Here is a 22,613-nt window from a genome sequence, read left to right as displayed (position 1 = left end):
CGGCAGGAAATTTTTGAATGTGGAAATTATACAGTAAATCTCTAATGTGTTCATTTCGACTGGTGGTGTAATTGTAAGGTGCTCAGATTTTGTTGCTATTCTGTAATTCATCGTTTTCTTCCTTTTCTTTTTCTCTGACAGGAAAACCAATTCAACTAACAACCACAAAGACAAAAACCTGAGACAACGCAACACCAACTGAGCAAATAATGTGAGTGTTACTCAGACACGACCGTGCAGATGAAATGTTCTATGAAAGAGACGATTAAGAAAAACACGAGGGTTTTGATCGGGGTTTCATAAAGAACGTTGTGTCATTGAACAGTTTTTGACAAATACAATCACAATGCATAGCTGAATGCTACAAACTAATACATGGAATATAACAGACATGAAAAAAAATGAAAAATGTATTTATTTGTATGGACTAAATAAACATGGCAACACTTACAATCAAGGCCGTAACTATATTCATCTATAATACATTCAGAACGTACAGTATTCTGTTATATATATTGTCTATGAGAATGCATTACACTCTATAGTAATGTCTATCTAGCAATGTAATAAAATGCATTAATAGTATAAGCGCACTGCCAATTTCACCCAAACTCACCAAGTTAAATGTGTTATAGATGTAGCAACTATTGCAATTCTGTGCTATTTATTTACTGTCTCTTATTTTATGTAGTGAACATCTTTGAAGTGTGTTCTCGTAATCCCTTACGTCGTAGCAGTCGTTAACTCGTCAGTCCGTCTTTATTTAAACAGAAAATAAAAGAGACGTTAATAAGCTTATGCTTATATGATGTAGCATACTGCCTTATAAGTCTGTGTGTGTGGGCTGTTGCTACGGAATGGTCAGAGCTGCGCTGTTACGGAAAAGTAATCAACACCTGCAGCCGAATCCTTGAATCCGATTGGTCAGAAGGTGTGCGCTATTTGTGTGTGGCAGCACGGCTCAGAAAGTAGTTCCAGCTGTATCGTAGACTGCATGTTAATATCAATGAATATATAATGTCCTAATACATTATTGTTTCTATACTAACTATTCTTTCTATACATAAACAGGGACTTGTAAAGCGAAAGCTCCAGGAAAACTTAAGACTAATAATCAGTCTCGGTTGTGTGTAAAAAAACGGAACGACTCTTTATCGCTGCTATAACAAACTTGCGATATTAAATATAACTTTTAAACCGTAAAATGTGTGACGTGTTGTCCAAAAATAAATAAACTATTGTACTCATCAGCAAATCGCTGTGGTCGTAGTGTAATTACGCACTCCAGACTGTGTGGTGTCGTAACACACCACTCCATTATGGAATCTTTCGGTATAATAATCGCACGTTCTGTCTTGTATTCTTCGTTACGTGATAAATAACAGACATCGCTATAAAGTGCAATGGATATGCATTAATAAATAGAAATGCATTAAAGCATGTTAATAACGTTTTCATTGCAAAGTGTTACCAAAACCCAAAGGACACATGCAGAACGAATACAGATCTTATAATTAATCTTAGAACTGTTGCAAAACTGTCACATGTTGCTAAGGAACAATAATAAATAGATATCAGTGGAATTCAGGTCTAAATAAGAACAAAAAAAAAAAAAAAACAAACAAGGGCAATAACGCAGTACGCAGTGTGCTTGTGTTAAACATTTGCTTGCTTTTCTACAGAATACTGACTGCACATCTTGACCGTATGAAGGTATCCAAGGAGAGCAGAAGTTCCTGGCTATTTCTACTAAAGCGTATCCTGCCTCACCTGGCCAACGAATCAGCAACAGCATATCACTGGCAGAAAAGTACAATAAGGACTGTCTTAAAGCATGCCTTATTCAGTCTAATGGTATGTGAGTATGTGTGAGCACAATTGATCCAACTCATTCAAAAAGGTGTGCACATTCCTTTTACTCTTCTGTGCTGTTCTTTATTTTTTCTTTTCCTTTTATCATGTCATCCTTCTGAGGCGAATCCTTTTGCATACTTGCATATCGTGTCGAATGCATGCAGTAACATAACCTAATAACATGCCATTTTTTTCTATTGTTATCCTTTTGTGTGGTGTTGCTTCAGAGGATTACCCTAACTCTGTGTGTGTGTGTGTGCGCGCGCGCGTGTGTGTGTGTGTGCTCGCGTGTGTGTATGCGTGTTTTTTTTAAGAAATTCAAAGTGAGAAAAAAAAAAAAGTCAGCTCCACTCATTGAGTTCTTTGTACAGTTTATCATCAGCTCATAAAAATTAAACAAAGGTGTTCTATGTAAAGCTGGACTGCAGGAGCCTAGCTGTGACTGGCAGAGCAGTATTTAATCACGGAGAACTGTCTATGTATTAAAGAATTTTAAAAGATGAATAAAGGTTATTTATTTTCTAGAATTACCTAGATGTCTTGTACAGGTTGAGCTGTAAGTGTTCAAATATTATAATAGCATATCTGTAAAAAGTGAAGAAGTTTTTTAATCCTCTATGTCCTCCGACCTTGTTTCTTTTTAGTCAGATATGAATCTTGTATAGCATGGCTATTATCCTATGCAATATGTATTCAAATAGAATTAATGGCAACTGTACGCTGGGCCGCATTCGTTTTGATGAATTTCAGAGACTAAGCTTTAATGTTGTGGGATCATCGAGATGCAGGAACGACATAAATGCACTGCTGTAGTTGCATGACTACTTCTCTTAAAGAAAACGATGTATCAGTGTGTTGCAGTGCAACTGGACCAATAAGTAAAGATGGCACCTGCTGGAGCTAAAGCCATTACAATAATATGTGAGACCAACTGTTCTTTTTAAAATAAAGGCTCGAAAATATGAACCGGTGTGTCGTTTTGAATTGCTTGATTGATTTAAATGATTGGTTGAATGTCTGAAGGCAAAAGTCCACCCTGAAAGACATTACGTTATGTCTTTACGAGATAACGGCTGACATTATTTCATTTTATACAACTGAGCAGTTGAGGGTTAAGGGCCTTGATCAGCGGCCCAGCAGTGGCAGCTTGGTGCACCTGGGATTCAAACTCGCAACCCTCTAATTTGTAGGCCAACACCTTAACCACTCGGCCACCGCAGCGACAATGTTTAATAGGGAAAAAAAAGAAATAAAACTGTGAAATATCTTCCTAAGAATCTTTTATTTCTTGGGGCTTTTTACACCAGGCCACTTCATGCGTTTTCTGTGATCAGATAGCTATCCGATCGTAAAAAGACCAGGTCTAAATGCCCTCCGAAACGGTTTCGAGACGGATATAAATCCGATGGTTCAAACCACTTCAGGAGGTGGTCTGGGACGCATTTCAGATGAAACTGGACAGGTGTAAATGAATGTGGTTGTTCAAGCCACACACGTCAGCGCTATACTCCTCCCAAACGGAAGTACGTCACTCGCAGCGTGCATCGCGCCAGAAACAAATATGTTTTCCCACCAGTGCTGCTTCGATCTTTCACCCAGGTGTCTCGTTGGGTCTTAAAATGCACTGCTGCCGCCAGCGAAAATGCAGCAAACAGTAAATGCTGTTTTTTTGTAGCAAACGCACACACCAAAGCGTGTTCCATTTCAATTACCCCGGAAATGAGGTGAAATATATTTGCATTTTGGGCGGGAGTAGAAAGATCTGATTCATATCCGATTCGCCAAGACGCGTTTATGTGGCCTAATGTAAATGGAACAGTTTTAACAAATCAGATAGCTATCGGATCAGAGAAAACACATGAAGTGACCAGGTGTAAAAAGGCCCAATAATGGAAAATCCAACTTGACAGTAATTGAGATGTTGGTGCAAATGCTGGCCTTAAAGTCTTAAAGAATGCAGTACAATGCATAGCTAGTTAAGGGACTAGTATATTTAAGACTATTTAGAGACTCTGCTTAGCTAGCTTGTGATCTATGACATCATTGACGATGATCTTAATATGGAGGTTGATCATTTGTGCAGAGAATACATGAAGAAGAAAGAGAAAGAGAAAAGGATTATCATCACACTCTTTAGTTAGAGATGAAGCGAGGGCAAAATCCCACAGCAGGTACTCAAACAGATTTGAGGATAATGTAGGGTACCATTAACAGAACTGCAAAATAGACTGACATCAATAAAAGAAGTTTAAACTAAAAGAGTCAATACAAAATTTTATTACAACATGAATCTTGGACTCCGTTAAAGATGGCAAGTTTTTCAGAGTGGATTTTTCCTTTAATGTTTGTTTCATATGTCCAATAATGTAAATGTTCTGTCATAAACCTTTACACGAGTTGTACCTCATTCTTGGATCAAGGCTTTTAGCTTGTTCTCCACCTCTTCTACGAAACTAGGGAAGCCCGAGTCGAGCAAACACAGGCGCAACAGAGCCTCCGTGTCGCCCGGTGGCAGAGTGAAATGATGATATGCCAATGGCATGGACAGTCCACTCTCACCCAGGAAGTACTAAAGAAAAGAAAAAAAAAACACCTCTGTGAATGTCTATTTATATAAATATATAAATAAATAAATAAATAAATAAATAAAGACTTTGTGACAGTGAGCTCAAGTGATATCTCCTTAAAACTGAATGAAAACTCATACAGTCACGTTCCTGGACACAGTATCTGTATTGTCTTTTATCAATCAGTGGATGGATCTTCAGTGGTACCTGAGAAAGCTGCTTAATGGACAGAGACTCCTGGGTAACGTCACGGATCTCCTGCGGTGCCGCTACAGGAGTCTTAAGAGACACAGGGATATATCTCATTAGACGCTTAGGTTTCACACCAAAGAGCTTCCACGCCGATCAATAAAATCGTTACTAACTAAAAGTGCTCATCTTTTTCTAAGCAACTTCGTTCTCTGTCTTGTTCCTGTCACCATATTGTGACGAGTGCATTTTGACTTGCAATACTTGCAAAAGATTTCACCATCCAGTCCAGTCAAATGAGTGCTCTGGCGTAATAGAATCTGCAAGCGCTATCGTTCTTGTGTGAATGAGAATGTTCCTTCAGCACCATCTAGTGAAAACAAAGCTACACATATGTAGTGTCATCTTGTAGAAATGGTAAGCTGGAAACCTGCATGCTTTAGTGTACGACGAGGTACATTAAATATTAAAGTGTGGAAACGTTTTTTTTTAATGCCATGCAGCGATGCAGCGAGGCTTGTTTTAACAGTTCAACAAAATCTACTCTGAAGCTAAACGTTCCCATTGAAACCACAATGAAATCTAATGACACTGAGGGAGGTACAATGAGATACCATTGTATTCCGTTTAATTGAATCGTGCTGCTCTGAAGAGGAGGCTCCAGTTTATGCCAGTAATAAGGCTTAAGTGGTTTAGTTGTTATTAAATCTTTGATCTCTGCATACAGACTGCTGTTGTAAATGGAATCACATCCCACACGCCAGTCAATGGTCCTCCAAGCCACAGGTTCTCAAGTTCCGTGCTCTGAACCCATCGTCACATCAGATAGCGCTGGAGCTGACGGCGTCTCCTCTGTGAGTGACAGCTGGAGAGCCAAGTCGTTCTGTTTTACATATCACAACTGAAGCGGTTCATGCAACAATCTGAATTCTTTTGCCTCAACAGAATATCTTCGTGACTTTAGAATGAGGAACGCACAATATTCAAACGGTCATGTCTGTCCTTTTGTGCTTTTGGTATTCTATGCCTTTAGGCACAGGTCAGGTTCAAGTACTAAACAATATTAGAATAAATTTTAAATTAGCACAAATTCAAAAAGCATCCTAGAAAGAATACTACAACAGGTTAGGTTTATGTTATTAACTCCATGTTTTTACAGCTAGCCTTCGAATTAATCTATTTACTGTTGTTCTGTTTGTTATTAAAATGTTTTCAAAAAGCTTAGGAAAAATATGCTGATGTGTATTCAGCGTGTCTGTTGTAAGGAGTACGGAATAACCTCGGACTGGACCAAAGCCTCACTAGTCACCCATGTGTGACCTGCATCATCATCCTCATCATCATCATCATTATTGATAGCCTCATTGCTCACCACACATGAACCACCAGAAACCTCAAAGCTGATTTAGAAACAATCATGAGGAAGTTGTGGCCTAATGGCTAGAGAGTTTGACTCCTAACCCTAAGGTTGCGGGTTCGAATCTCGGTCCGGTTATGACTGAGGTGCCCTTGATCAAGGCACCGAAGCCCTCCAACTGCTCCGGGTGTGTGTTCACGGTGTGTGTGTTTTCACTGCTGTGTGTGTGCACTTTGGATGGGTTAAATGCAAAGAACAAATTCTAAATATGGGTCACGATACTTAGCCGTATGTCATGTCACTTTAAAGGTGCCCTTCCACACAAAACCGTTTTTACTTGTATTTTTTGATATGTGTTAGGTCCATATGTGTTTGTGTTGTGTCGTGAATGTGAAAACGAACTGTTACCTCCCCGGTCAGTTCTAGCAACTTAAAAGAAATAAGGGGAGAAATCAGGTCAGTTGGAAAAGCTGGTCACTCTGACGTCAGGGTGACTGAGCTCATTAATATTCATGAGCTCTCCCACTTGAGACCGCGCCCCCAGAATTCGTGTAGCTCAGTGAGTTTCCTATACAGCAAGGATGGCTGAACGTCAACGGGCTTGTGAAGAAGCCATTCTGCCGCAATTCAAGGTGATTGTAAACAAATTTCCTCTAGCCTAGGCTACTTATTGCGCTGGGTGAATGAATAGTCATGCTCTCATATCCTAGCGGTTAGCCAATCGGAACCAAGCAGCAGAGCTCATTTGAATATTCATGAGAACTGGCACAAATCGAGCTGAGTCTTCCTGCAGGCTTTCTATACCACACTAGAATGGCTTGAAACAAGGTAACCAAGGCATTATTTCCACAAAAAAAAGTTACAGAGTCCATGGTAAACTTCAGACATTACCACAAAAGTAATGAAATACGTGTGGCAGGGCGCCTTTAACATTTTTCCAGCTTACTTTTGTTAATCACTGATCTACAGGCAAAGCTGTACAGTAAAAGGCAAAAATAACTGCTATTACTGTAGGTATAAAGCTATAAGCATATTAGGGTTCCAAAGTTAACAGAAAAGCAGTAATGTTAATGGCTGGTTAATTAGTCATGGCAAAGTTTCTGTTCTTTTGAAACAACAACACGCTTGCAAGAGACAACTAGTTTTATGCAAATGTGTCACTGGAGAGATTTGTCTGAATTGACTCATTATTTGTTCAATAACTTGAAATTTTGAATTCAGCACTTAATGCTGAATATTTGGCACAAACCTGGTCCATCTCACTAAAACTGGGCGTTTGGATCGTTTTAAAATTCACCACCAGCTTCATGAGATAACTGCAATAACTGCTGTGTTATGCATTGGCTGTCTGAATGCAAACATTAACACATTTGTACTGTTCATGATTCCGGATTACACTGAAAGAAAAAATAATGGGGAAAAAAAAAAAAACATTATACCAGTTGTACTAATTAGTACAATTCATAAAGATGCAGCATAGAGATGCACACAATATCATTACTGACTCAGCCTGTGTGTTGTTGCTTTGCAAACTGGATCTTTTTGCTCGGGGGGAACGTTCTTATCTGTGAGCTGATCAGTTCAAACCATCGGATCAGTGTCATTGTGCTGAGAATAGTCCACAACTCACATAAAGCAAAAAAATGAATAATTAATTGGTCCCCAGTGGTCTGGTGATGCCACTGATCAAACATATTGGACATATACTATTTTGGACATATCCACATCCCCCTGTTCTGTTTTATCCCTATTGCTATTATAACAACCTTCGATCTTCTGCGAAGGCTTTCCACTACATATTGGAGCTTGGCTGTGTTTTTGCTCATTTAGCTATAAGACCATTTGTGAGGTCAGAGCCTGGTGTTGAGTCACGAGACCTGAATTGCAGTCTGCATTCTAGTTCATTTCAACGGTGTTCAGTAGGGTTGAGGTCAGGGCTCTGTAAAGGACGCTTGAGTTCTTCCGCCCCAAACTCAATAAGACAGGTAACTTGTCGTGCTGGAACACGTTCGGGGGTCTTTAGTACCAGTGAAGGGAAATTGTACTGTTACTGCTTACAAAAACATCCTGTACAATAACGTGCTTCCAAATTTGCGGGAACAGTTTGAGGAAAGCCCACATATGGATGTGGAGGTCAGGTGTTTACAAACACTTTGTGATATAATAAACATATGTTTTATATCTATCTATCTATGTGTGTCTCTGTGTGTGTATGTGTGGAGAGACAGAGAGAGAGAGAGAGAGAGAGAGAGAGAGAGAGAGAGATAGAGATATATAGAGATATACCCATATCTGCTTCTGCTTTTTGTCGTTCATGTATTGTACCTGCTGTTGCTGGATAGAGATTCCAGTGGTGTGAGTTGCAGATGAAGGCCCAGGCTGCTCCTGGGTGCCTACAGGCAGATATTCATTCAATCTCTCAACTGCCTTCCTGCATAAATCTACAGCTTCAGACCTGCTGCTGCCCTCAAACTGTACTCGTATCATACGACTCTCTTCCTGTGAAACACACACACACACACACGTTTCTTTTACTAACTGTTTGAGGACCTTCCACTGACATGATTATTAACAGAGCTTATTAATTTTATGCCTACATTTAAATCAATTCCTCGGCAACTCATTGTTTTGTTTTGGATAAAAGCTGCAGCTTCTTTTAAAGCATTTACCAAACAAAGGTCACCACAAGGTCAAACTGTTAGGTATTCCTATCCGTGTTGGCACATTTAGTCTTCCACCCCCACACCCACCCCCCAACACACACACACTGTGTTAAACATGTACACACTATACCATGCTTGCCCATGTAGGATTCTATTATATTCATTAGTCGTCCTGCATCAGTATTCATATTGTAATCCTTTCTAGTTACAGACTTGCAGTTGGTGGAGAAAGATAATTGATTTAATAAACGAACCACAAACTTAAAGCCTACATCTTTGAGGCTTCAGCTCAAGGTCACAGAGGACAGATACTCCTTTATATTTGCATACTTTGATCTATCGCATGAGAAGAAGACGGATTCTGCTCCTGGGAAGATATAACTATCATCTGTCATCTAAATACTGTCTGCCTTGTTTAAATACTAATTATAGTTTGGTTTTGCAGCTAAACACAGCATTTACAAAACACATTTAAGCTCGTCAGTGAATTCGTGTTCTTTTGTTTTCCAATACCGCACCTTCAGGGTAAAATAGAAAAGCAGGCTGTCTGATTTCTGCTGGATCTTCAGAAAGCTCTGAGCGTTGAGAAGAGAGAAGCCTTCCTGCACAAACACAGAGGAAAACAATACCCAGTCTGACACAATGTCAAGAAGAGTGTGTGGAAGACTGACAATTTGCCAATACTTAAGTCTCGGAAGTGTCTTTGTTCAACCATCCAAGTCATATCTTCAGCAGACAAGCCAGAATTACCAACAATTGTTCAACCAGTAAAGCATTGTGAGGATTTACTGACTAAGATGAAATTCCTTAATATTCCTGCAGGGGGGTCTATTTCCATAAGATCCTCAACAGATTTTGTGGCTTGCTAGAAACAGGAATTTCCCCTTTGCCAAATGAATGATGCCAAAAATCAGCTTCCCAAAAAAAAAAAAAGAAAAAAAACAACAACTATGTGCTCTGCTGCCAGAAAGCTCAGAAAGTTGTGTTCAGAATCATAAAAATATTCTTTACATATTTTGCAAACTTGTACCACTGTGCTTGTTTATCCAACACAGGTTTTTCTGTAAACGTTGTGTATTATGCCTATATTATATCTACTATACATTAAAGTAAATAAAATAGCGCCCCTGTGATGCTGGGGACCTTTTTTGAGTTCTAATATTTATGAGTTCACTTGTCACTGAAAATCAATGCAAAGTCTTTCTACTTGATTAACTTTTCCAGTTACAAAATGTAGACATAGCATAGCCTAGAGGTCATGCTGCCACTGCTGGGCCCCTGAGCAAGGCCCTTAACCCCTTAATTGCTTTACCCTAAATGGTTCAATGTTTTCCAGGATGAATCTGCCCCCATTCACAGAACAGGAGGGCTCTCTGTGCAGTTTAATGAGGATGAAAATAATCTAAATTATATTTTATGACCTTCAGTCATCAGATTTCAACCTCTTCATAAGAACTGGCAGATTTTCAATACACTTGAAATAAACCTTCTTGCTAGTTATATTTATTTCTTTTTTCAAGACAGATATTCTGTGCATGCAAATCTAATCCAGATGACCCACTTGATAACTTCTTTCTCCACACATAAAATATTAGTCATGCCTCAAGAAAAAAGATTACAGGAGCATTTACTTGTGTGGGGAAAAAAAAAATTTCCTCTTTCTGCTCACAGTCATACATTAAGATTATGGGTGCAATAAATCAGTGTCTGCTTTCGCTGGCTATCAAAGGACCCAGAGTTTTGTCCTGAATGCTCAAGTTGCCTTGTTTGGCACTACAACTCAGAAAAGAATCCTTTTCTGCTGCTAATTTCTCTTTGTTGTCCATGATTTCGGCTTATTGTTGTCACAGGAGCTCAGACGCATGTGCCCTGGCAATCAGCGGGTTATACAGGCAATTTCTGTTCTGGATAAAGAGAAACAGCACACTAAGCGGTTATAGTGTTTTCAACTCTATCTGCCTTACACATACCGGATAAAATAAAATCCTGTAATAAGGAGTAAGTGGCCTGCTCCTTTATGCGCAGAATATGTAAATATGTAGAGCATCTTACCAATAGTTCCTGAGCCTGTGAGACAAGCAGATGACCAGATTCCAGGATCGTCAGCTCCAACGTGCCTTTGCTTTCATTGGACTCGAACACCTTTTAATAAATGCAAAAAAGTACCTTGTGTAAAAAAATGATTTATGGTGTCACCCCCAGCTGTATTTAGCGGCTTGAGTAACTTTATGAATATTTAAAACATGCAGATTTTCAGGCAATTACTTTTCAGGTTGCCTTCTAATGCACTGTGGATGGCTGTATTTCCCATTTGGTGAGATTAGAAAGTCTTTTCTTTTAAGTGCACCAAAAAAAGCTGCCTGTTTAACCAGTCTAATCATATTGAAGATCTTTATCATATTTTCTGCTATTGTAATAATGTATTAAATGAAACTAACTGATGCAGATGTATGCCTAATTGTTTTTATAGCTTAATAATAAAAAGGTATTAATAAAAGAAAAAAAATCACCTGGAACACAAAGCATACTAAAAAGTGTAAAGTTTTCAGAAAAGTTCTGATGTCACTTCAACATGACAGAGTATAAAAAGTAGACGAAAAAATAAAAGTAATTTCGTACTGTTTCTGTTTATATTTTAAGTTGCTAATACTGACAGATCATCAAAATATTTATTTGTATTCTGCAAGATTTTTTTTATCAAATTCTTTTCATTTTCAACACAGTGAATTATCATCACATTCATCTTCTACCGCTTATCCGAACTACCTCGGGTCACGGGGAGCCTGTGCCTATCTCAGGCGTCATTGGGCATCAAGGCAGGATACACCCTGGACGGAGTGCCAACCCATCGCAGGGCACACACACACACACACACACTCTCATTCACTCATGCAATCACACACTAGGGACAATTTTCCAGAGATGCCAATCAACCTACCATGCATGTCTTTGGACCGGGGGAGGAAACCGGAGTACCCGGAGGAAACCCCCGAGGCACGGGGAGAACATGCAAACTCCACACACACAAGGCGGAGGCGGGAATCGAACCCCGACCCTGGAGGTGTGAGGCGAACGTGCTAACCACTAAGCCACCGTGCCCCCATCATCACATTCTCTTTAAATGAAAATTAAGACTTAACCACACTGTTTAATTCCTATTATTGTAGCCAGTGACAGAAGAGAGAAGTTTTTCAGATGGCTGTGTTCACATCGACGCTCTAACGTGGGATACTGTATAGGATGTTCCAAGGTCCCAGTCGTCGTGATACTGCAGTGCACTGTGTGATTTAAGGAACCTTTTGGATATTTTGCTATCTTGTAGTCATGATTTATATTATATAACAGCAACCATTCCTTAATTAGTATTGTACATTGAATAGTGTGTGGTTTTAGACATACAGATTGTCTCATCATCATTCCACAGAGATATGTGGTCCAGTAATGAGTGCTTAGTGTGACCCTGCACTGGATGGATAAGAAGGCAGGACTCTTCTGACGTTACCATTAGACGTGATTTCAGTTAGTCCCGAAAATAAATGTCAGTTAAAGTACCTCACGTTAAATCGATGGTTTTCTTAAACATCAATACCCACGTCAGTCTTCACGGCTTCTTCGCTTCAGATTTCAAACGGGCAGAAGATGGAAAACGTAATACGTCTTAAATAGTGCTGACGTTCTGTATCGAACGATTTTTCTCATCTGAGCTCACAGGGTTCATAAAGGTTGTGTGTGTTACCAAGAAGGCTGGGTTTTCTTGTTCTCTAGTTCTGGGTTTCTCAAAGTGTGTTCTGTGGACTTCCAATGGGGTTCCATCATTTCATTATTTTAGATCAGGTGGATTATTAGACTAAGTCTTATTGCTCTACTCCTAATTGACTCCAAGCCACCATTATTAAGAACATATTCATTTTAAACCTAGTAACTTTAAAACAAATATAAAACATTAAACATATTAATAAATTAATTAATTAATTACTTATTTATTTATTTGTTTATTATTTTATATAATTTAAGTTTTTATTCAGAACTTAAAAAAAAATATATATATATATATATATATATATATATATATATATATATATATATATATATATATATATATATATATATATTTAAGAATATATTTAGTGGCCACATTTTGGATTTCTGGTGGATTAAAATCTTTAAAAAAAAAAAAAAAAAAAAGTTATAAACATGATTTGATTATTAACTATTTAAAACGCTTAAATTAGTTAAAATACATAAAGTATATTGATAAAGTTTATGCTAAGCTAACGTTTGAGAAGCCCTGCATAATTTACCATGCAAAGACAATTAAAACTTCTTTCTCTCTTTCCCTAAACCCGATGTTTAATCGACTTTAAATACTTCAAATACCTAAAATTATCACCAAGATTAAAAACTAGTTTAAACTTTGTACTATAAAGCTAGTATTGTTAGCTCTGTAGCTAACGACCGTGCATTCCTTTCAGCTAGCTAGTCCGGCTGTTTACTTTGTTTTCTAGCTAAGCTAATTTGTACATTTATTTATTTACCTTCCATGAAGAGCTTCCCCCGACATTTTTAGCTTTTGGCAGAAAACGCCCATAACGTTTTAACTTCCATAAAGCCTTGTTTGTTGTATTTTCTTCCGACATTGTTTAAATGAATTGAGGATCAGCTTGAAACCTTCGGCTACGTCTTAATCCCAGTGCTGCGGCTCTACAAAGTGCACTGTATAAATGAGCGGACTGTTTATTTTGAGCACTATTTAGTCACCCTATCTAGTGTGCTAGTATGCGATTTAATTCCGTCCTCGAAATGGAGGTTGCTTCTATTGGCAATTATATAAACGCAATTAAATAATATTGAATGCAAGCTGAACTAAATTTAGAGGAGTCGGATGTAATTTTTTTTTAGGTCAAATCAACATGTAAACAGCATGAAGTCCAGCTTCTAAACATTTACTGTATTAATTTACATACTTGGATAAATCTATAACAGCGACCATGTGGTAGATTAGTGGAAAGGTTGTGAGTTCGAATCCCAGGTCCACCAAGCTGACACTGCTTGGGCCCCTGAGCAAGGCCCTTAACCCTCAGTTGTGTGAAATGAAGTAATAATGTAATTCACTCTGGATATGAGTGTTTGCTAAATATAATGTAAATGTAGTACTGTACTAACAATATTCTGAGAAGGTGATCATCAACAATAGAGTTATCACTTAAATAACTAACATAGGCTGGCTAGCTAGTTGTGACGCTTCTCATTATACACACACTCTCACACACACATACACACATACACACACAAACACACATAGATACATACACACACATAGATACATACATACACACACAAACACACATACATACATACACACACACACATACATACACACACATACATAAATACACACACACATACATACATACATACACACACATACACACACATACATACACACACACAAACACAATGTTTAATTCAGTTGTTTCAGGCAGGTATTTGCTTTGCACATTTTCTTCAGGCGTGTGATGCTGCTGAAATACTCCAGCTTAAATCGATCTCTGAGTTATAAACAGAAATGTAAAAAAAAAAAAACATCCCTGTTCATAGATTTTTTTAAATATTTATATCTAATCTTTTTATTATTTTCTTTTCATTCCTGAACTTTCCACTAACAGAATCCATTTTGAATCGAATAAACAGGATTTTTTTTTTTAGATTTATCAAACATGTCCAACTCCATTCAATGTGACTTATAGCTTCAAAAGCTTCAGAGCGATTACCTACAGCAAATATAACAACAGATTAAAGTATTTACATTTATGGCATTTAGGAGACACCCTTATCCAGAGTGACTTACAATTTATACAACTGAGCAACTGAGGGTTAAGGGCCTTGCTCAGGGGCCCAGCAGTGGCAGCTTGGTAGACCTGGGATTTGAACTCATTCCCTTCTGGTCAATAGTCCAACACCTTAACCACTAGGCTACCAAATCCCCTACCGTAGTATACGGTAGTTATCTCTAACACGACCAAACCCACTATGGGGATCCAACAACAATACAAACATAAAATAGCCATCGAGACCCTCATTTTAGAACCACAGATTTATGCGATAAGATTATATTTCATTATACAGCAATAGGATGGAGAATATATAGTCAGCTCAAAAACATAATTAATCATTTCTTTGCTGGGACAAAATGGTTAACGATAATTGGGTCAGTTGTTTTCTCTTAATTGATGTAAATGCAAATCATCACTTGTAAGTACACTTTTCTCTGAGGAAGCTGATCTATGTCTGTGATGTTGGCAGACAATTAACCCTGACAAAAAAGATCATTCTGAGGGTTTTAACGCGATCTGGCCACGCTAATCCGACACACAACGAGGACAAAGGTTTTAATCGATCAAGCAACCCGGTTTAGACCTTACGGGGATGGGCGGGGCTTGTTTGCCTCCATCGCTCCTATGGCAACCTGATAGATTAGCATCCTCATGAATATTCATGAGCTCGGTTCGAGCCTCTCAGCTCGGCGGTCGGTGGTGATGTCAGCGGTGCTCTTGGCTGCGCGAGCGCCTCGCCTTGCCTTGTTGATTATTGACAGCCGATAGGGGGATCTGGAGGCTTGATGCCTCACTACCGTCCATGACCTCCGCGCGTCTCCTCTCCATCATCCCGGGGAGTGCATGGTGAGGGATCCCCAAAGCTGCTTTGTTCTTGTTCATTTTATTACGGGTTTCTTTTTCTTTCTTTTTTTTTAACCTATGACTTTTCTATGGTCTTAACGGAATAGAGAAGCTCAGTGCCTTGCAGCTGGAGTGGGCATGTCCCGACTGAACGGGAGCGCGCAGATCATCTGAGCAGACAGGTAACGTCCGAGATGATCTTCCTGCATATGCATGCACAGGAGCTCACGTTATAGACCAAGTGTGGATAAACTAGAATAGACTTAAACAAATATACAGAGCAAGTATATAGAGAATTAGTAGAAAATCTGTAAACAATGTGAACCTATTCTGTCATTGACCTGATAGCCAATGCCACTGTGCACAGGTTGCATCCTTCCATGCGCAAAAGGCTTTACAGTTTGCCACAGCACGTCGGCCGGAACGCTTCGACCATGTGCGACGAAGACGGAGACCGGGACGCGCGCCGGAGGAGCATCAGGATGAAGCCGTTGCCGTCTCCGGGCGCCGCTGAGAGCAGCAGAAACGCAGACGGGGCGTCCGTGGCATCGGCGGCGGCGGCGCTTGCAGACCCGGAGGCGGCCCGGGGCGCGAAAAGCAACTCAAACGGCGACTGCAGGAGGTTTCGAGGCAGTTTGTCCTCGCTCGCCGGCCGCCACAGCCACGAATCGGACTCAGCCGAAGAGAAGCGTCTGATCGTCGAGGCAGATCCAAGCCCGAGCGAGGAGAGTCCGCCCGGAGCGAGAGGAGGAGGTGGAGGCAGTGGAGATGGTAGCACTGCTGGTGGAGGTGTGGAACCGGGAGCGCGCGGCACTCCAGAAAGGTATCCAGGGTTTGCCAAGCTAGACGGCGGCATTGAGCATGTTCTGGCCGACGATGAGAGGTTCTACCAGGCGGGTTTCATGCACAGGCAGTTTGGTGCCATGCTGCAACCCGGTGTTAACAAGTTCTCCCTGAGGATGTTCGGGAGCGAGAAGGCGGTGGAGCGCGAACAGGAGCGCGTAAAATCGGCAGGATTTTGGATTATACACCCCTACAGTGATTTCAGGTAAAATAACACACAAATAAGTAAGTAAGTAAATAAATAAATAAATGGAATATAGCTGAAGTTGTGAAGCATTAAAATGAGGTATATATAATTGACCATTTATAAATAATTAATTTATATAAGTTTTAACATACAAGGTCAAATGTGCTTTCTAAAAGGTCCTTCATTATGTTCCTCTGGAAAAAAAGATAGTATGTGCAACTTTAAACACGAAGGCATGCCTTTCAGAAAAGGTTTCCACTAGTACCATTTATAAACCTGGAACAGTTGCTAAAAGTGTAAAGGCTACATAAATACAGTACTGTCACAGCTCTGTCTGGTAAAAAAGTAGACTACTCTACATGTACATTATTGTTCCTTTAAGTTCATTGTAAACTTACTCTTAAATTTGCAATCGTGGTTCTTTTATGTCATTTACCTTAATTATGATGTTTCTTTACAAATATTTTTTCTCTATCTAAAATACAAACTAGTCCTGTTGCCCTTGAGAGTGAGGATAAACAGGCCTATGTGATGAGAGTTGGCACGAGAGAGTGATTAACCCATCGTAAGGAAGCAAACGTCAGTTACTTGACAAGCCTAGTTGTACAGAGTAAAGATTACAGATCATTTACAGATAATGAGGATAATTCTTTTTTTTTTCACCTAAACTATACAGTGACGAACGAGGCGCCACACTGTGTTTGGAAGTCAATTATGTTTTCCATTTGCTCAGTGTAGTTCAGGCAGAGAACATGTCCCAGTAGGGAGCATTTCTAATTTGTGCTAAGAGAACTTAATAATAAAGTATATAATTTTTTCTCACCTTTTCTAAATGTGATGTTGATAATATCTTTATTATAAAACAGCTTATCTAGTTAGCGAAGTCTTTCCTAGACGTTAAGACGTTAAAGGTGACATTAGCAGTTAAGCTTTACATCGCATCTGCTCACTCTCACTATTTAATAATGAAGTTGTGTCCTTGAGGATGACATTGACTCCATACTATATGACAGTGGACAGATGCTTGGATGTAGGTGTGCGGGGGAAATTATTACTGTAAAAATAAACATGATCGTATCTGGTCGTGTGATTTATAGGACCATATTGTTGTTACATACAGTTCGATAGGATATGAACATTTATTGTATATCTAATCCTTTTGCAAAATATTATCAAACAGTGAATTAAAGGAGTTAAACATTTGCAGGTTCTGTGGATATGTAGATTTATGAAGTTATTTGTCTTTTAAGAAGATATTCACTATATAAATAGCGTGTGGACAAGCTATAAGCTTGAGAGTTATTTCTAAGTCTTATTGGCATCAGGTTTCAGGACAGATCTTACCTGATTAGTCTTAAATTGTGAATATGGCATCAAGTGATTTTGGGTTGACTTTGAATTGTTCTCAGGAGCTCCTTAAATAACAGTCACTGATGGTGTCTTTTAGACAATTCACACAATGTCCAGGATTTATTACGGATTAGTCTTCTCCTTTCTCGTACATATTCCTCCTCAGTAATTACCACCTCATATAACAAGGTCAGACTATGGGAGCTGTAAAATGGCAGGAAAGGACAATGCAGCATCATCAAAAATGCATCCAGTACATGAGGAAACAAGAAGGACAATGAATCAGTTAAGGATGGTCATGATATAAGAAGTGACGGCCAAAATTAAAGAACTGTCAACAGTTTAACAATGAAACTATTAGTGTTGAGAAATGTATTGTATTATGAGGCCTGTTTGATGGGATAATAATGAGGTAACGCATACACACACTCGCACACTGTCTGGATAGTCTGGATACCGTGTTTCCACTGAATAACAAACATCATACGCAGAAAGTTTTTAATCTACCAAAACTTACAGTTGTGCACTTGCCTATCCTGTTGTATTGTTTATACTTTTGACACTTTGGCCGATGTGTGCTTTTAGTTTAGATTACTTTTAGTTTTTTCTTTAAAGGCATTTTTGGGAAAAATGTATGATGGAGGGGCACGGTGGCTTAGTGGTTAGCACGTTCGCCTCACACCTCCAGGGTCGGGGTTTGATTCCCGCCTCCACCTTGTGTGTGTGGAGTTTTCATGTTCTCCTTGTGCCTCGGGGGTTTCCTCCGGGTACTCCGGTTTCCTCCCCCGGTCCAAAGACATGCATGGTAGGTTGATTGGCATCTCTGGAAAATTGTCCGTAGTGTGTGATTGTGTGAGTGAATGAGAGTGTGTGTATGTGCCCTGCGATGGGTTGGCACTCTGTCCAGGGTGTATCCTGCCTTGATGCCCAATGACGCCTGAGATAGGCAAAGGCTCCCCGTGACCCGAGATAGTTCAGATAAGTGGTAGAAGATGAATGTATGATGGAGTAAATAATCTACCAAATAATAAAACTAGAAGGAGTGACACTGTGTAAACATATAATATGACATCAGAACATTCAACAACAGCATTGCCCTGTTACACATTATCTGTACAACTGTGCAGTGCAGCAATTTTCATTTCCTCCGTCTGTCATGTTAGGGCATGTGAATGGGACATCATTACTTTCACACAAAAATCAGCTTTCATCTTTAAGATGCCTGTTTGGATTTGCGGTTAGTGTGGATGTACATGAAAGTCAGCTCTTTTACTTGGATCTAACACTCATTGATTCAGTCATTAGAAAAGCTGCAATTAAAATCTTCGCCTCTCACCCTGTCCGTGTGTGTCAAATTAACTGCATCACTGTAATTTAGTCATTTAGTTGAGGCATGGGTCATGAAGCTGCAGAATCTGTGATCAGCGAAGCGAGGAGTGTTTTCTCAGCCACAATGCTGCTCTAATGAGCTGCGCCGCATGAATAGTACACACTGGCACTTCATATGAGCTGGTAATAAGAGTAATTGGGTTTGTGGAATGTACCTCCGGGAACATTTTGGATGTGCATGATGAGGTTGTTGATGCTAAATGTTCTGGCCTTTAATACGTCCATTCCCAAACATTCTCACTTGAACTGGGAAACGTGAACTTAGTGAATCTGCAATGAATATGGTCCAGGACATACTGTATGCAGAAGGGATTACTTTATAGATATTTATCAGAAGGTTTCTATGATCACACGTCCATGGTATATAAAATTCCAACAGTTGCACATTGGTGGAATTGGAGTAGAAGTTTGTGTGCACAATAACTGACAGGTTTTATTAGAAGACTAAATACCAGTAAAAGCAGGTGTCATGCGTTAAATGCAGTTCATCTCATTCCAACACAATTTTTGCAGGTGCGAATAAACATCCTCTGAGATGAAAGACTGATGGGATGCAGCAATATTGTCCCATGTCAACCACTGTTTAATATATATTTGAGAGCAGGGCATTTCTGGTGTAAAAGAGGGATTACACATGGCATCATAATCCAATCTATAGGCTTGTTTCCAGCACTCTAGTCAAATGCTGTTCATTTGCAGATCAGTGAATGCGAGCGGAAATCAACTCCATCAGGGGTGTCATTACGTTCATAACATAAAAGATCTCAACGGTATTTGGCTGCAATGTAATACTCATATTTAATTTCTTTTCAACAAGGTCCCTGGACAACATTTCTCACATATTCCATATCTAATGCTGCTACTGTAATTCAGTAGTGTGGCCAAGAATTCATTTTGGTGGAGATGAGGAAATATAATTATAACAGCGTGATCTGTACAATTGAACTGATAAGATTGATGGGCTCATGCAGGTTTATTGGGAATAGAAGTGGTTGTGGTATTCAAAATTTCATTACATTTATTTTGGAAATAATTTAAATAAAGTTGTTGTAATAAGAGGAATGGCATCTTACCTCATAAAAGCAGACCTGCATCCAGTAAGCAATCGTTGCTGGTTAGTAGCTTGGCAGTTAGTAGCTACTTAGTTCTAACCATAGCAGCAGGTAGCCAATAATTTGTCAGCCAGAACATTAAAACCACCTGCCTAATATTGTGTAGCCCCTTGATAGCCTTCAAAGGTGTGCTGTGGTATCTGGCAACGAGTTGAAATACTTTAAGTCCAAGGGAAGCTAAGGATTTGAAATTTGGAGGCTCACGTCAACACTCTGGCCTTTGTCATGTTCCTCAAATCATTCATTCATTCATTTTCTACCGTTTATCCGAACTCTCGGGTCACAGGGAGCCTGTGCCTATCTCAGGCGTCATTGGGCATCAAGGCAGGATACACCCTGGACGGAGTGCCAACCCATCGCAGGGCACACACACACACTCTCTTTCACTCACGCAATCACACACTACGGAAAATTTTTGCCAATCCGTAGAGATGCCAATCAACCTACCATACTGTACATGTCTTTGGACCAGGGGAGGAAACCGGAGTACCTGGAGGAAACCCCTGAGGCACGGGGAGAACTTGTAAACTCCACACACACAAGGCGGAGGCGGGAATCAAACCCCCAACCCTGGAGGTGTGAGGCGAACGTGCTAACCACTAAGCCACCGTGCCCCTCTTCAAATCATTCCTGGACATTTTTTGCAGTGTGGCAGGGAGACATGAACATGTACATGTACTTGGTCTGTAACACTGTTTAGGTAGGTGGCACATGTCGAAGTAACATCCACATGAGTGCCAGGACCTAGTGTTTTCCAACAGTACATCACCCAGAGTTCTTATAGTGCTTCCTGAATCCATCTTTTCCCCAGGTGCCATCTCTTTCCCACGCACCACCGGCTATAATTTGCAACTAATGTAATCAGTGAGCTTTGGGCACCCACATCCCTGTCACTTGTCCACTGGTTGTCCTTCCTTGAACCACGTTTAATAGGTACTAACTACTGCATACCAGAAACACCCTCATGACCTGCTGTTTTGGAGATGCTCTGACCACTCAGTCGTCTATCCATGACATCATTTGTCTGTTGTCAAAGTCACACAGATCTTTACGTTTGCCCATTTTTCTGATTCAACACATCAACTTTGTAAACTGACTGTACATTTGCTGCCTAATGTATTCTACCCCTTGTAAGGTGCCACTATAACACAAAATAATCAATGTTTTCATATTATGGTTGATTTATATATATATGACATGGATATGAACTCCAACAAATAAACATTTAGAACTACCATAAAATACTTCAGTTGGGTTCAAGACCCGCTTTCTTAGAACCCTGCCCCTGCTGTATTTAATCATGCACTGAAGTAGTCTTTGATTCTTAAATTGTAGATTAAATGGGCATTTCATCTGGGCATCTTGCTCTGGTGTTGGAGGTTTATATTGGATTAAATCAAGCGATGATGCTGCAGGTATTGTTTCAGTCCCACAAATACAGGATTCAGAGGTTGATATATGTAGAATTGCTACTTGAAATTGGTGTGAATAAGTGTGTGTGTTAGATACCCTGCCTCAGCCCTTACATACACAGTGTGTAGCCAATTCCTGCCTCATCGCTAGTGTTTTTAGGATAGGCTCTGGATCTGAATGGATGGATGGATGAAGATGGATAGATGGTTAATGAAAGCAGCCATGTCATTCCAGTACAGTGCTTTAAAATGGCTTTGTTTGTGTAATGAAATAGCTTTTGGGAGAAGCTGGATAGTCAGGAATGAAAAATCTGTTGTCACGTGATGGCACACAATTTTTGAATTTTCACCTTTTAAACCGAAAGTGTCACGATGACAAAAATGTACAAAATATTACCACAGATACAGATGATTAGTCGCTTGTGAAAGGAACAGGAATTTACTGATCATTGTAAATGGTTGTTGTAAAGAGTTTTATGAGTCTTAATCATTATCACAGCCATCTGTTTGCAAAGCATTTATATTCTCACTTCAAAATAAATTCATGCCAGTTTCATCTCACCTTACTGTGGTTAGCTGAGGAATTTAGCTTGTTAGCAAATTTGTCTTGTCTTGTCCTGTCTTGTTTTATCTTATCTAGTCTGGTCTTGTCTTGTCTATGAGTAGAGAATAGGCTGTATTAGTTTTAAGTACTTCACTTTCTGATTTCCCTTGGGATAGAATTGAGACCTAGCTTGTTAGCATCATTACAACAGTAGTCCTCGAGGCTAAACTGTAGCTAAATTGATTACCCTAGCATAATATTTCTTCACTTCTAGCTCCTAGGTACTCGAGAAACAAATGATTTAAAGGTACATGAGAACCTTATTGTTCACTTAGCCTAATAATCATTTACTACTAACTCAGTGGTATGGACAGTGATTTATAGTTAGAATGGTTAAGAAAAAGACAAAACCTGGCTATTGTAGCTTGAGACTTAATGTGCACTGAACTACTTAAATGAAGTCTCACAA

The 22,613-nt window shown here is 39.5% G+C and overlaps 3 protein-coding genes across 5 annotated transcripts in view; 2 read left to right on the top strand and 1 right to left on the bottom strand.

Moving 5' to 3' along the window:
- The window catches only part of nptnb (neuroplastin b), a 35,508-nt gene extending 32,646 nt beyond the window's left edge, over positions 1–2,862 (top strand). For both annotated transcript variants that reach the window (XM_060877412.1, XM_060877411.1), the window contains 2 exons: positions 142–211; positions 1,683–2,862. In XM_060877412.1, coding sequence (XP_060733395.1) covers positions 142–202 — 61 coding nt within the window. In that variant the 3' untranslated portion in view covers positions 203–211; positions 1,683–2,862. The remainder of the gene's footprint in view (positions 1–141; positions 212–1,682) is intronic.
- A 1,396-nt stretch (positions 2,863–4,258) lies between these two features.
- rec114 (REC114 meiotic recombination protein) lies at positions 4,259–13,304 on the bottom strand. Of its 2 annotated transcripts, XM_060878740.1 has the most exons (6): positions 13,166–13,304; positions 10,683–10,772; positions 9,149–9,232; positions 8,293–8,466; positions 4,629–4,700; positions 4,259–4,423 (listed from the first exon to the last, which is right to left on the bottom strand). In XM_060878740.1, the coding sequence occupies exons 1-6, from the start codon at positions 13,265–13,267 to the stop codon at positions 4,259–4,261; spliced, it is 687 nt and encodes a 228-aa protein (XP_060734723.1). In that variant the 5' UTR covers positions 13,268–13,304. The 2 variants fall into 2 exon arrangements, with proteins under 2 accessions (XP_060734723.1, XP_060734724.1); XM_060878741.1 differs by lacking the exon at positions 4,629–4,700.
- Positions 13,305–15,726: 2,422 nt separating this feature from the next.
- Positions 15,727–22,613, top strand: part of hcn4 (hyperpolarization activated cyclic nucleotide-gated potassium channel 4) — a 97,353-nt gene continuing 90,466 nt past the window's right edge. Inside the window, exon 1 of the mRNA XM_060878888.1 lies at positions 15,727–16,355. Coding sequence (XP_060734871.1) covers positions 15,742–16,355 — 614 coding nt within the window. The 5' untranslated portion in view covers positions 15,727–15,741. The remainder of the gene's footprint in view (positions 16,356–22,613) is intronic.

This window comes from Tachysurus vachellii, chromosome 9 (genome assembly GCF_030014155.1).
Source record: "Tachysurus vachellii isolate PV-2020 chromosome 9, HZAU_Pvac_v1, whole genome shotgun sequence".
Classification (NCBI taxonomy): Eukaryota; Metazoa; Chordata; class Actinopteri; order Siluriformes; family Bagridae; genus Tachysurus; species Tachysurus vachellii.
The sequence above is the reverse complement of the archived record's forward strand: the minus strand, read 5'-3'. Positions and strand labels throughout refer to the sequence as shown.

What these genes read in the sequence shown, in the direction of transcription:
- rec114 (XM_060878740.1), bottom strand. Translation starts at nt 13,267, where the DNA reads ATGTCGGAAGAAAATACAACAAACAAGGCTTTATGGAAGTTAAAACGT. An exon ending in TTTTCTATTTTACCCTGAAG is followed by an intron (nt 8,467 to 9,148) that starts GTGCGGTATTGG and finishes TGTGTTTCACAG; the next exon opens with GAAGAGAGTCGTATGATACG. An exon ending in CCATTAAGCAGCTTTCTCAG is followed by an intron (nt 4,424 to 4,628) that starts GTACCACTGAAG and finishes TCTTTTCTTTAG; the next exon opens with TACTTCCTGGGTGAGAGTGG.